This window comes from Acomys russatus, chromosome 5, assembly GCF_903995435.1.
Source record: "Acomys russatus chromosome 5, mAcoRus1.1, whole genome shotgun sequence".
NCBI classification, from domain to species: Eukaryota; Metazoa; Chordata; class Mammalia; order Rodentia; family Muridae; genus Acomys; species Acomys russatus.
Window position 1 is genome coordinate 1,626,172 of NC_067141.1, and position 14,054 is coordinate 1,640,225.

Below are 14,054 nucleotides of genomic sequence, written 5' to 3' on the forward strand. Positions count from 1 at the left end.
TGGAAACCATGTGAACTCAAAAGTCAGGAGGAACTTGAGTCCTGCTGTGACCCTGCTCTGATGCTGGGCACTGGGTGCTGCAGGCCTCTCTAGCACCCACTAATCAGTCCACCTCCCTAGCCCCTTGATGTCAGTGCCTCATTTCCTTCTGGGTCACCAGCTTCTTGTCCCAGTCTTGACAACAGACTAAGGTGCTGCACCAGTTTGCTGTTGCAAGCAAGGCCAGAACAGCATCCCCTCCCACCATGAATTAACTTTCCTGTCCAGGAGAGAATGCAGTCCTGGCCACCGAAAAGAGCGTGCAGTGCTGGCCACGGAAAAGAGAATGCAGTCTTTCCCCTGTTCCCTGTGTACTGTCACCTGCTGGTGGTAGATCTCCTTAGCATCAGAACCTTCACTCTGTGTTTAGTGGCATGTCACCACAGCCTCTAGGAGCACCCCACATCCAAATGTGCTCTTGGTTTCGTCTGTGTACAGTCAGAGTAGGGAGCATGAGGTTGCCTGCTTCCCACACCCCAGGCTCCTAATACACGTACATTTGGAAGTGATTGGCAGATGACTTAAGAGAATGGGTCAGCTTCTCTTGTAGAGCTCGTGTATTTCTGTGAACTAAAATTCCCCATGAACCTATTAATTTTCATCTAGGCAACTCTAGACAGGAGCCTAAGTGTTTTTATGCATGTGATTCTTGTACTGTCCAAAACCTTCTTTGAAATACTAGTGGTTATTCTGACAGCATATTTCATTATTGCTGGCTATTTTTCTGAGTCACAAAAGAGGCTCTATCAGTGTAGGCCATGGATGCGGGTAGCATGGGAGCATTGCTTTGAACAAGTTCTGTCACTCTTTCCAGGATGTGCCTACCTGCCTTGAAGAGTGTGGAGAACCGTTGAGACACGGCGCATCTCACATTGGTACCTGGAACTCTAGCTCTCCCTCTCCTTTCCTCTTCTAGTGAGTCATTTGTTCAAGGATCTAACTTAATGTTTTTATTTGTTCTAGTAGGTGGCAAGTGGGAGAAACCATCAGAAATTTTGGAAATCAAGGGACAGAATTGGGAAGAACAAGTAAATAGCCTGCCCGAGGTGTTCAGGAAAGCTGGCTTTGCCATCGAAGCTTTCACTAGACTGCCATACCTGTGTGAAGGCGACATGTACAATGACTACTACGTTCTGGACGACGCTGTTTTTGTTCTCAGACCAGTATAAACATGTGGAGGCCGAAGTCTTCAGAGTCACTCCTGGAATCTGCCCTGCAGAAGAGGGGATGCGTCCAGTGATGTGGGGGGAGGGGACCTCCGGGGACTGCCATTCTCAGTATCATGTAGGAATTTAAAAAGCCAAAATACTAATTCTTTCTTTGTAGTGTGTAAAGGAGTGTTTTTAAAAGAAAACCCAACTCTTTGTGTATTTTTAATCAATCAACTCGTTACTCAGAGTCACGCTCCAATGCAGGTCACTCTCCAATTATGATGGAAGATATTTTTTATACTTAATTGCTTAGGACTCACTTCCAGACAAAGCAATAGTCATGATGTCATGGAACCGATAAATGGATTGTTTTTAATAAATGAAGACTGGCAATAAAGCTGTTCATTCAATTCCAGATATTGGTTATAAGGTAGAGCCACTGATAACTCTTTCATGTTTAGAAACTCCTTCTGTTACTATTCAAAAAATGTTTTTAATCATGCTAATAAACGTTTTTGGAGATGACTCTCACCCTCCTTGCGTTCTGTGCAGCTTTGCCTTCAGGAATGCCCAGTAGGAGCATGGCCTGCAACGTGCAGGCAGAGCAAGGTAGGCAGGCTCCGGAGAACGCAGCTTGTGGAGAACCCCAGACAGTGTGACACCTCTAAAATGACCAGCCTTATTGGGATACAGTATTCCAAGCAGCACCTTCCTCAGTGTTGTGAAACACCTGCTTCTGGCCAGCCTCTCCCACAGCTTTGTTTTCCTAGACTTCCTCATGTTCTAAGGATTGAAGCAGTCCATTGCATTGACTGACAAGATGCAGCCTGACGTGTTTATTCAACTTCTTCATATGCTTTCTTCCCAGAATCTGGCTTATCTTCAAATCCTTAACTGAGAATAAGGATGTTTACTGAAGGCCATATAAAATACATGCTAGAATCCAGGGTACCTCCAATAAACCCAGAAACATGGTGATAGGAGAGACCTCATTAGCAATATCAGTAATTGTGGACATTAACCCAGAACATAAAAGTTCCAGTAGTCAGAGCAGTGACATTGTTAGTGACGTAGTCACAGTGTGTTATCCAGGTGCTCATCTCCTGTTCACATGGCAAAAGCGACAGGGTGTTCATTAGGAGCAGCATCCCCCCAGCTCCACCTCAGCAGCCCGCAACTGTTGCTGTGTAGTCATACAATGGGTTTGTGGTTGATTCACAGTTGTTCGTGGTGTGTTATATTTTTTTCTAGGACTTCAGGTAAATGAAGTATAGATGGAGTCCTAGATAGTGAACATAGGAGTGGAGCAGCCCTAACATACTTCTTTTGCAGTGGAGACTTGCTTCTTTACCTAGCTGGCATCATTAGGGGCTGCTCTTTAATCCTGTCAAACCGGGGAAGGCTATTCAGAGGCAGGTAGCTTCAAAGGAGCTCCTGTCTTTGAAGTTGAGGTCTATTGAGGAAAGACTGTAGAAAAGCATAGAAAGCACTTGTGTATACGTATTTTAAAGACAATTTCTCAGGAAAATTGGAGGTTCTCTGAAGACCAGTTTATTTAAAATGCTATTTTGTGGCTTAGAAACCAGATGCCCATGCATTTCCTATCTCATCTGGGAAGTCTTGCTGGCTGTGTTGTGACTGCTGGCCACCAGGTGGCGGTGTTGCTTACTGTATGGCAGTGGTCCACCTGCATGGAATCATGCTTTTCTCTCCAAGTAAAACAATGCTGCCTTGAGTACACCATACCTGGTGTAAGTGCTCCAGACCCAGTGAAGGTTGTGTTTGAAAAACCAAGAAGAGCCCCATCTGTGGTCAGGCAGGTTTGCCAGTTGACCCTAAAGGTAAGTGGAGAAAGAAAACAACTTGCACCTGGGATTCCTGGTGCCCTGCACCTGCCTTCAAAACCCCTGGAGTGTTGAGAGCATTGATTACAGAGAAGGGAGGGGAGAGGACACAATGTCCCCAGTCATTTCCCCTTTGGGTGAGGTCATTACAAGTGATACTGTATTTTCCCCCATCCTGTTTGAATTGTCAGCAGGCTTTTTTTTTTTTTTTTTTTTTCTTGTTTTGTATAGCCAACTTATAATAGTAAGCTGGACTGGGAAATAAATGAGCGCTTGATGTTTCCAGCCTCTCTGTGAAGCTCTGTCTTCAGAATATGTCATTAGGATTGTATAGAAGTCAGGCTTGGCACCCCACAAGCTTAAGAGTCCATGTAGCAACGATGTAACGGGTTGGCAGGTAGCTGAGTTGTTTGTTGAGCAGGCATGAGGACTGGAATTTAGGTCCCTGGGTAGTCGCGGAGAACTTGAAATTCCAGCATCTGGGAGCCAGACGTCCCTGGAGCAAAGTGGCTACCCCGGTTAACTGAAACAGTGAGCCACAGGTTCACTGAAAGCTCCTGTCTCAGTATATAGAGTGGAATGCAACTGAAGAAGCTACCAGAAGTCTGCCTTGGACCTCAGCGCACACACCCACAAATGTACCCGTACACCCAAATAGACACATGAGTGTGTGCATACACAATACAACATAATGGAAGAAGTTCATATTATATCTACCCGAAGACATACTTCTGATGCAGACGGGAATGAAACACCCTGGAATTAAACAGTATGTTGCCTGGGATTCTAAGGTCTCTTGTAACTAGTGGTCAATGAGACACTGGCTACGAGGCTGTGACAGGCTTGCAGCTGTACACATCTGCATTTCGCTTTATTAGTTCAGTCTATCTGTTCTTCCAGGTAGGAATTCTAAAATTCTAGAAGCGTCTTAATTTTAAACCATTTTAAAGGTAAACTGACGGGACTAATTCTAGGTTTGTAAAAATGAGAGTTTTATCTGATTTAACAGTCATCTAGTTGGCCCTAGTGCTGCTATTCGGTGGGCCCATCTCATGTTCAAGGCTGTTGGGGTTTCACTACTTTTTCTTATGGGCTTTTTCCTTTACTCAGTTTCCATTCAGGAAGTCCCACCCCATCAGCTAGTTTTTGTTTTGTTTTTCAAAGAATTATTTTTATTTCATGCTTATGAGTGCTTTGCCTGCATGTTTATGTGTGCTGGCATGTGCACCCGGTGCTGGTGGAGGGCAGAAGAGGGTTCCAGGTCTTCTAGAACTGGAGTTCCACTCTACTGTGAGCTGTTCTTTGGGTGCTGGGAACTGAGCCCAGGTCCTCTCAAGAGCAGCCAGTGCTCACTGAATAGAATGTCATTTGATTTTCTTCTTTTCCATTTTTTTTTAATGCAGTCAAATACATGTAACAGATTAACCACCAGCCATTTTGTTAGGTGTAGCCATTACAGTATGATCTTTTCTCTCATTTGGCTCTAGAACACTTCTAGAACCCTACGTATTAAATAGCCAACTCTGTTTCTAGGTTCTTTGCATATATAGAATCATAAAGTTTTTGTTGCTGTTGTTGGTGGTGAGTTTTTTGTTTTGTGTGTGTATGGTGTGTGTGACTGGCATATTTCACTTAGCATATATGAAGTTGCAGCCATATTTATACCATGTTTCAGAATTTCCTTTTTAAGACAATACTATCCCCTTGTATGGGCATAACCACATTCTGCGTATGCATTTCTCTACCGATAGATAATCGGAGTGCTTCCATATTTCAGCTGTTGTGGACCATGCTGCTGGGAACATTAAAGTATAAATGCTTCTTCAAGACTCCTTTCAGGTTTTGGGAGCAGATACCAAAAGTGGAACTGCTGGGTCCTATTGTAATTCATTCTAGTTTTAGGTTTTTTAAAGAAACTACAGTGATGAAACCATTTTATATTCCCACCAACAGTGCACAAGAGTCGCAATTTCTCCACGCCATTGCCATTATTTATTTAGATAGGAGCCACCTAATGTGTATGAGGTGACACTGTTTGGTTCTCACTCCCTAGTGATTAATGCATCATACTTTCATAGTTCAGTTTGGGGCATTTGGCTTCGTTTTTTCATAAAGTACTCTTTGTAAATATCTTCTGGTACCCCAAACAACAGATTCCTTTCTCTCTATGAAATCTTAGACTTCGCTGGAAAATTGGGAGAATATTATTACATAACTAGAATTTAAGAGTCCCTCTGGGTTTGAAAGTCACTGTGTTCCATTCAGATGAATTAATGCTTTCATTATAAAGTCATTTTAAAGTTACTTTGAATACCTGCAAAACAGTGACATAACACTGCCTGTCTGCATTTCAGTTCTAGAACATAAGTAGGAACAGATAGAATGCCTACATGCTGTTAGCAGACACCTTGATTAGGATTTGACATGATATTGATTTAATTTTGAGCTGGGGGTCTTGCTACGTCGCCAGGCTGGTCTCAAACCGAAGAGTACGCAGTGATCCTGGTTCAGCTTCTTGAGCAGAGGGACTGCAGCTTTGTGCCACTGCCTTGGCTGGAACATTGTGTTTAAGTGTCTGTGAGTCCCCAGCCCTCCCCCAGGGGTGAGTTTGAAGTGGCCAGGGCCATGAGACTGTCCTTAAACTCAGACTCAGTCCCTCAGCACTTGTATCTGACACATTGATGGCTGTCACAAAAGCCACTGGTCACAGAGCCCTGCTGAGCTTTCTGCATTCCAAATGTCACACTTCAGAAAAGAAAAACATAAAAAGAAGACCACGAAAATGTGCCTAGGTCTGTAGCTGCTGTGCACTGCTGTTGACTGTTCTTGGTTGGTGTCCATGCAGGGCTCCCAGTGCATGTGTGTGTGTGTGTGTGTGTGTGTGTGTGTGTGTGTGTGTGTGTGTGTGTGTGCGCGCTGGTTCACATGGGAGTAGATGCTTTTATTTCTCTAGGAGAGGTCATGCAAAGCTCACAGGCACCTGGCTTCTAATCAGAAGCTGCAAAAGATGCAAAATGTTTCCTATCATTTAGGGCTTGAGAACAAATTGAACCAAGGCCTCGGGGACAAAAGGATGATTTTGAGCATGTTGGAAAAAAGAATATAAAAATTAATTGGTGGGCATCAGAACACCTCAGCGGGACCTTTCTGAAGAAGATGTTTAATGTTGTTGTGACAAAATGATATAAAATTTAGGATGACTGAGATGTTTCATTAAATGGGAGAATTGCAAGAAAGCCTCTCGGGTCCGTGATTATATTTTCACTGAGTAAGATGAAAAACAGGTATGCACAATCTCACTGACACAAACCCATTATTTTAATGTATTTGTATCTCATTTTAATAAAAGCACATATATTAGTAGTTGCCTTTTTTGTTTTGTTTTGTTTTAGAGATGAAAGAATTTTCTTGTGTTTTTATTATATGATTTTTCTTAAAAGATAGTCTTTCCATGTGTGGAGGGGCCCAGGGCCTGGCATGTGCTAAGCTCATTCTCTATCCATGAGCTACACTGTCAGGCCAAGACTATTGTGCAGTGGATGCATGGTCATCTAGCCACAGGCTTGCCGCTGAACACCTAGGATGGCTCTCTCCCTGCTGTCTCTGATATGGGTGCATCAATTATAGCCTTGCTAGTAAGAATGGCTTCTTTTTTCTGCAAAGTTCCCACCATGTTTTTTTTTTTTTAATGCATGATGCGTTGTCTAGTCTCATGTCTATTTGATAAACAAACTAGAGTTATCTGAAAAGAAGGAGCCTCAATTGAAAACCCAGAAGATCCAGCTATAAGGCAGTTCCTTAATTAGTGATTGATGGGAGAGGCCCAGCCCACTGTGAGTGCTGCAGTCCTGAACTGGTGGTCCTGGGCTCTGTAAGAGCCTGGAACACATTGGCACAGGAGACAACTTCCTGAACAGAAAACACCAACAGCCCAGGCCTTAAGGTCAACCATTAATAAATGGGACCTCAGGAGGCTGAGAAGCTTCTGTAAGGCAGGAGACACTGTCAACAGAACAAAGCGACAGCCTACAGACTGGGAAAAGATCTTCACCAACCCTACATCTGACAAAGGTCTAATATCCAAAATATATAAAGGACTCAAGGAATTAAACACCATCAAACCAAATAACTCAATTGAGAAATGGGGCTCAGAACTAAACAGAGAATTCTCAACAGAGGAATATCAAATGGCTGAGAAACACTTAAAGAAATGCTCAACCTCCTTAGTCATCAGGGAAATGCAAATCAAAACAACTCTGAGATTCCATCTTACACCCATCAGAATGGCTAAGATCAAAAATTCAAGTGACACCACATGCTGGCGAGGATGTGGGGAGAGAGGAACACTCCTTCATTGCTGGTGGGAATGCAAACTAGTATAGCCACTTTGGAAATCTACCTGGTGCTATCTCAGAAAACTGGGAATAGGGCTTCCTCAAGACCCAGCTATTCCACTCCTTGGAATATACCCAGAAGATGCTCCAGCACACAACAAGAAAATTTGCTCAACCATGTTCATAGCAGCCTTATTCATAATAGCCAGAACATGGCAACAGCCTAAGTGTCCCTCAGTAGAAGAATGGATAAAGAAACTGTGGTACATTTACACTACGGAACACTACTCAGCTATTAGAAACAAGGAATTCCAGAAATTTGTGGACAAATGGATTGAACTAGAAATGATCATAATGAGTGAGTTAACCCAGAAGCAGAAAGAGTCAATTGGTATATACTCATTTATATCTGGACACTAGCCCAAGGGGCATGTCCCATGAAAATCTTTATTTTCAGTAAAGTGACATAGAGGGGAAGACATCCTATTGGGACTCTAGGTGAGAGAACCATGGGAGAATGGGGAAATAGAAGGATCCAGAGAGTCCTAGAAACCTACAAGAAGAACATTATGATGGGCAGATCTGGGCCCAGGGGTCCTGCTCAAACTATGGCACCAGTCAAGGACAATACACGCAGTCAACTTCAAACCCCTACCCAGATCTAGCCAATGGACAGGGCATTCTCCACAGTTGAGTGGAGGGTGGGGTCTGACTTTCACACGAACTCCGGTGCCCCATATTTGACCACATCCCCTGGATGAGGAGGCCTGGTGGCACTCAGAGGAAGGACAGCAGGCTACCAAGAAGAGACTTGATACCCTATGAGCATATACAGGAGGAGGAGGTCCCCCTCAGTCACAGTCATAGGGGAAAATGGGAGGGAGGGAGGGAGGAATGGGAGTATACAAGGGATGGGATAACAACTGAGATGTAATATGAATAAATTAATAAAACATTAAAAAAAAAAGGCAATGCAGTCTGAGCTAACCATGAGGAGCAAGCCGGTGAGTGGCACCCTCCACGGTCGTTCTATCAGCCTCCAGGTTCCTGCCCTGTTTGAGTTCCTGTCCTGACTTCCTTTGATACTGCACAGTGATAAAAAAGTATAAGCCAAACGGACTGTTGTTTTTAGTCATGGTGTTTCATTGCAGCAATAAAAACCATAAGACACATGGCTATCATGTAAAGAGCCTTTCTCACCCAGCTTCAGCAACTACAGACACATCCCAGTCTCATCCCATCCTGCACCCCAGGATTCCATCTCCTTCATGCATTGCTTTGCCTACCTTACAGTTTGTAAATATGTTTACAAAACTTTTTTTTTTTTTTTTTTTTTTTTTTTTTTACTTTGAAATAGGATTCGCTATGCAGTCCTGGCTGGCTCAGAACTTGGTTTAAAGGTTAGGCTGGCCTGAAACTCACAGACATCTGTGTTCATCACACCTGTCTAAGATGGGACTTTTAAGGAGCCTGCTACAAGGAGCATGTCTTTAATTAGCCTGACTGCCAAGTATCCAGAGGCCATATAACTCCAACTGTAATTGGCTTTTTTGTTTTTTGAGACTGGGTCTTGTAGCCCATGCTGCCCTCAAATTCATCCAGTCTCAGATTCCCACATCCTGCAGTGACAGGTGTGCCTTCACTCCACCCAGCTCGCTCGACTTTTAATTTTGAATGGTGTCTTTGAATCTGGATCCAAATAAATTCCCTGCATTGTCATTGGCTGCTGTCTTCAGTGAAGCTAACCGCCCCTGTCTGGCTGCTGGGTGCAGCGGGAGACCCCAGGCAATCTGGCCTTGGCAGGGAAGCGGGTGGAGGAGCTGCGTGGGGAAGCCGAGCTGTCCTGAGAGGTGTGGCCCTGGCCCCACTGCCACCAGACACAACAGTGGAGCCTGAAGCACAGCAGGTGAGGACCTGAGGGCCAGGCACTGGGGACTGGAGGAGTGAACAGACTGAAGGATAGTGTGGGTACACAAGCCTTATGGGCTCCTTGGTATCCGTAGGATGGTGAGAGAGAGAGAGAGAGAGAGAGAGAGAGAGAGAGAGAGAGAGAGAGAGAGAGAGAGAGAGAGTGTGCGCGCGCGTGCGTGCACGTGTGAGCTGACACGTCTCTGAAAGGCATCAGAACCTGCTTAATAACAGCAACAGAGATACACTATTGTAAGAACACTTGCAGCAACAATAGCATTAGTCACACATAACAGCTACTGCTGTTTGAGTTCGGAGAGCTGGACTGGGAGCTTTGGGAATGTTAAAGGTGACATGGCAAGGTGATAGTTAATGTTTGCCTGGTTCTTGTAAGGAAATGTGAAAAGATGGGGCCAGTACACACTGGGTATATAGTTTATTTTGCACTGGGCAGCGAATGCAATCCCTACACACATACTAGATGACCAAGCTCTCCCCATGAGCTATCCCAACCCTCCCATGATACATTTATGAATGCCTAAAAATACAATTTCATGTCATCCTCATATGTAAAGATAGAAAAGGCCAGAGAGGTTAAGGAATTTGCTCAATTGTACACAGCTAGAAATTGGTAGTCCAAGTTAAAGTTGTGGTCCTATTCCTGGGTTGTGTCTGGTACCTTGGTTTGGGATCTGGGATTGTTGAGCATGTCGGCATTTGCAGTTCCTTAGCTCAGACTTGGCTCTGTCACCTAAGAGCTGCATAGCTTTGGCCTGTTGACTTGACTTCTGAGGAACAGCTTTCTCATTTGTGAAGTAGGCACATTGGTGGGGTTTGCCTCAAAGTTTCTGCAAGAATTTAGTGTGACGATGCACGTACAGGGCATATCCCTGGCTGTCTCTGAGGGCAGTATTTCTGAGGGCCATGAATCTTAGGGGTACTGCCACTGGGTTTTAGAGTATGCACTGCCATTTGCTTGCTGTGTGAGCTTTTCAAGTGCATGAACTTGCCTGTGAAACACAGCAGAATGAATGCGGCTGATAGAGTAAACAGCGAGGGAGTTAATATGAAGGACCCCTGGTGAGGACGGCATACAGGAAGTGCCACCCCTGGTGAGGACGGCATACAGGAAGTGCCACCTCTCCTCTCCTTCCTTGCATTACAGAAGTCGGAGCCTTTCATTGCCGGTCAAGGCAGGTGTGACTGAGAGTTTGTGTTCTGGGCAGAGAGGAATAGGTACTTAGGCTCCCGCACCCCTTCCCTACAAGCTCACTATCCCCTGATTTTGGCAGCCCTAAAGTAGGGGGTCCCAACATCAAATACTGAAATAAAATGTCTCTGTTTGTTTTGTTTTTGTTTTGGAGAAAGGGTTTCACTATGTAGCCCAGGTAGACTGGCCTTGAACTGGCAGTGGTCCTCCTATCTCTGACATCCTCCAAAGTACTAGGATTGGATTATAGGCATATGGCCACATATCACACTCAACTATGAAATAATATCCCCTGTGTGTGTGTGTGTGTGTGCGTGTGCGTGTGTGTGTGTGTTGGTGTCCATGGGCCCATTTGTGGTGCTCATGCCACAGACTTTAAATGGAGCTGCCTCACAACAGTGGAGAACTGTTGGTAGATGTCTGGGTGGCATGTCCCAGCCTGAAGGAAACTCTTAGCATCACTTCTCTAAGTGCCTGGCCCACAGCCTGAGCAGTCTGAGCAGCCCCAGCAGCCTGCTACTGTCTCAACAGTGACTGGCAGGTTGTGAGTTACTATGGTGGAAGCTCCTCGGTTACAGTTGGCAGGACAGCTGGTCACTCCCTCAGGCCACCTCTGTCCACAGGAGCTCTATAATGATCGCTGCTGTCTTCATCAAGGTCCTACCAGGTGGTTTGGTGGCGAAGGGGCAGGGCCACTGAGACAGCTATCAGCTGTTCTCCACCAAATGGCCCATGCCTTGCCCAGTCCTTTCAGTCTTTTGACCAGCCCTCTAAAAGAGAGTACCCCAAAGGAATTTTAGTTAAAACCAAATCCTCAATTGGCAGTGGGCTGGGGTTTCACTGGACTGAAGACATTCTGTGGCCAGAAAGAGGAGCGTTTATTTTGTAATCGTAAACCTCTCACAGAGGTAACAGGATAAGTGTAGCCATGAGCACAAGAAGCCTCATTGTCTGGGAAACCAGAGAACCGTGGATGAAGCTGATGGCCCTGAGGCGTGTGACCAAGGAGAAAAGGGAAGGAGGCCAAAGGTTTCCCAACCACCCAAATCCAGGAAGTGATTGTTAGAGCTGAACATAGCAGCTTCCAGGGGCAGGTGACACACAGAATGTTCTAGAGTACCATGGGCTCTGGTTGTTCGGATCCTGTCAGAATGCAGGGTTTTGGTGTCTGGAGATTTTGAAAGCATTCTGGCCTGCCTTTACCCTGGAAAGTCAAATGATCACAACCGCTTTTTGATGTTTGCTGTGGAGGCTCCCTGAGGGACTACACACTAATGTAATAAGTTAGGAGATACTGATGAGAGTTGGACTAAGGAGTGTTGGGGTGCCTGTAATTTCTAGATACCACCAATCCAGCGTAGGGTTTTCTTTAGCACCAGAAGTTCCTGTTAATACTGAAAGAGGGTGCTCTTGCTTCCTTAGTGCTGGAAAAACTGAGGGAAGTTCCCTTTTAAGGTTCTTAGTCTCATAAACAGTTTATACCCTGATTCAGAAGGAAGGTTGAAAACAATTTTATTGGAGTTTAAGAGAAAAACATAAAGAGGGGAGGTGATAGTCAGGGGGGTAGTGGGGGGTGGGGAGGGGTGGGGGAAACAGAGAGAGCTCAACACCCCAGGGCTCTGTGGTCTCTAATAGCAGCCCTTCACCGGGCCTTCTTTCATGCTGTGTTCATTAGATGAGGCCAGCATGAGGAAGTCTCCCTCTGCAAACCAGCTTCTTTCATGTTAGTCCAGTCCTAATTACCACTCATATCAGCTCTCTAGGGTGTGGCCTGCCTGGGGTCAGTAGAAGCAGAGTGCAGTTCATGGTCTTCATCCTACTTGATCCCCGAGCACCCTTGCTAGGCCTCCTCGTGGTCCCCTCTCTAGGGTGTGGCCTGCCTGGGGTCAGTAGAAGCAGAGTGCAGTTCATGGTCTTCATCCTACTTGATCCCCGAGCATCCTTGCTAGGCTTCCTCGTGGTCCCCTCTCTAGGGTGTGGCCAGCCTGGGGTCAGTAGAAGCAACGTGCAATTCATGGTCTTCATCCTACTTGATCCCTGAGCATCCTTGCTAGGCTTCCTCGTGGTCCCCTCTCTAGGGTGTGGCCTGCCTGGGGTCAGTAGAAGCAGAGTGCAATTCATGGTCTTCATCCTACTTGATCCCCGAGCATCCTTGCTAGGCTTCCTCATGGTCCCCTCTCTCACCTGAGGTCTCCCCACTCTATGACCTTTCAGTTTTCTTTCCTGCTTCCTCCACATCTGCCCAACAAGTTTTTTACTTAAAAACAAAACCAATAGCCAGAACCCAAACAACAACAACAAAAGAAGTGTTTACTACAGCTGAGATAGAGAAAATGTCAAGCATTTACACAAAGAAATGTGGACATGCATTGGTAAGTGGTAGAAACAGTGCATGGCACTGCAGCATTGCAGATTAAACCATTGTGCATGCTTATGTAGTCCAGATACGACAGGTCAGTCCTGCCATGTGGTCACTTACAATCAGAACTGGCTAAAATGTATATATGAGGTTTCTGTTGCAGACACACAATGTTTCACAGTAAGCAGTTTAAAATTCCATTTATGTATTGATTTTGTGTGTGTGAAAGTGTGGGTGTGAAAGTGTAAATTTCATATGTGGAGTGTTTATGTTGTCAAGAAATATTTTTTCTTTTCTTCTTCTTCTTCTTCTTCTTCTTCTTCTTCTTCTTCTTCTTCTTCTTCTTCTTCTTCTTCTTCCTCTTCCTCCTCCTCCTCCTCCTCCTCTTCCTTCTCTTCTTCTTCTTCTTCTTGAATCAATCAGCTTATAAAGCATAAAGGTCTATTTCAACTCACAGGTTTGGAGGCTCCTCCATGACAGGTCGGTGCCTGTGGTGCGACTGCTCATCATGTCTGGAATGTTTAGTAGTGCATAACTGTTCACTTCATCAGCCAGAAAACAGGGGAGGAAGAGGGAGGCTTCAGGATGCCACAGTCTCCTCCCAATCCCCTTTGAGCACCCTCCTGTCACTGACCCAACCATAGAACCTTCCACAAGGTTCCACCTCTCAAAGGCTCCATCACCTCCTGAGAGTGCTATCCTGGGGAGCAAGCCTTTAACATGAGCTTTGAGGGGACATCGGTTATCCAAACCACAGTTCCATTCTGCACTCGTGAGCTCTATAAATCAGGCAGCCATTTGAGCTGACCAAAGGTGTAATCTGCTAACCCCTCCATTAAACTGTCAGATGGCTCAGCAGAGGCCCTTGCTGCAAGGCCTGATGACTTGAGTGCTATCCCTAGAATCTGTGTGGCGGAAGGAGAGAACTAATGCCTACAAGTTGTCCTCTGACCTCCACATCAACCCTATGGCATGCTCCTCAAGAGAAATAAAATTATTTTAAAAGATGAGGGCTCCTTAGAAAATGTAAAAACACAGTTTTCATGATCAGATTTAAAAATACTAGTAATTATTCTTTGAAATATGCACACACTCAAGGCTTAGATTTCTCTAAGTTGTTTGTCTTTTTTTTTTTTTTTTTTTTTTACGATAAAGGCTGGTAGAGAGCCCAGGTTGGCCTTGAAGGAAGACTTGAACTTTGACCCCCAT

At 45.0% G+C, this 14,054-nt stretch overlaps 1 protein-coding gene across 2 annotated transcripts in view; it reads left to right on the top strand.

Annotated features, from left to right (window-relative positions):
• The window catches only part of Mettl9 (methyltransferase like 9), a 44,411-nt gene extending 42,674 nt beyond the window's left edge, over positions 1-1,737 (top strand). The window contains exon 5 of one of the 2 annotated variants that reach the window (XM_051145159.1): positions 1,006-1,737. In XM_051145159.1, the coding sequence (XP_051001116.1) occupies positions 1,006-1,208 (203 nt within the window). In that variant the 3' untranslated portion in view covers positions 1,209-1,737. Of the gene's footprint in view, positions 1-1,002 lie in introns of both variants that reach the window. The other variant, XM_051145158.1, reaches the window with a different exon arrangement.
• The last annotated feature ends 12,317 nt before the right edge of the window (positions 1,738-14,054 follow it).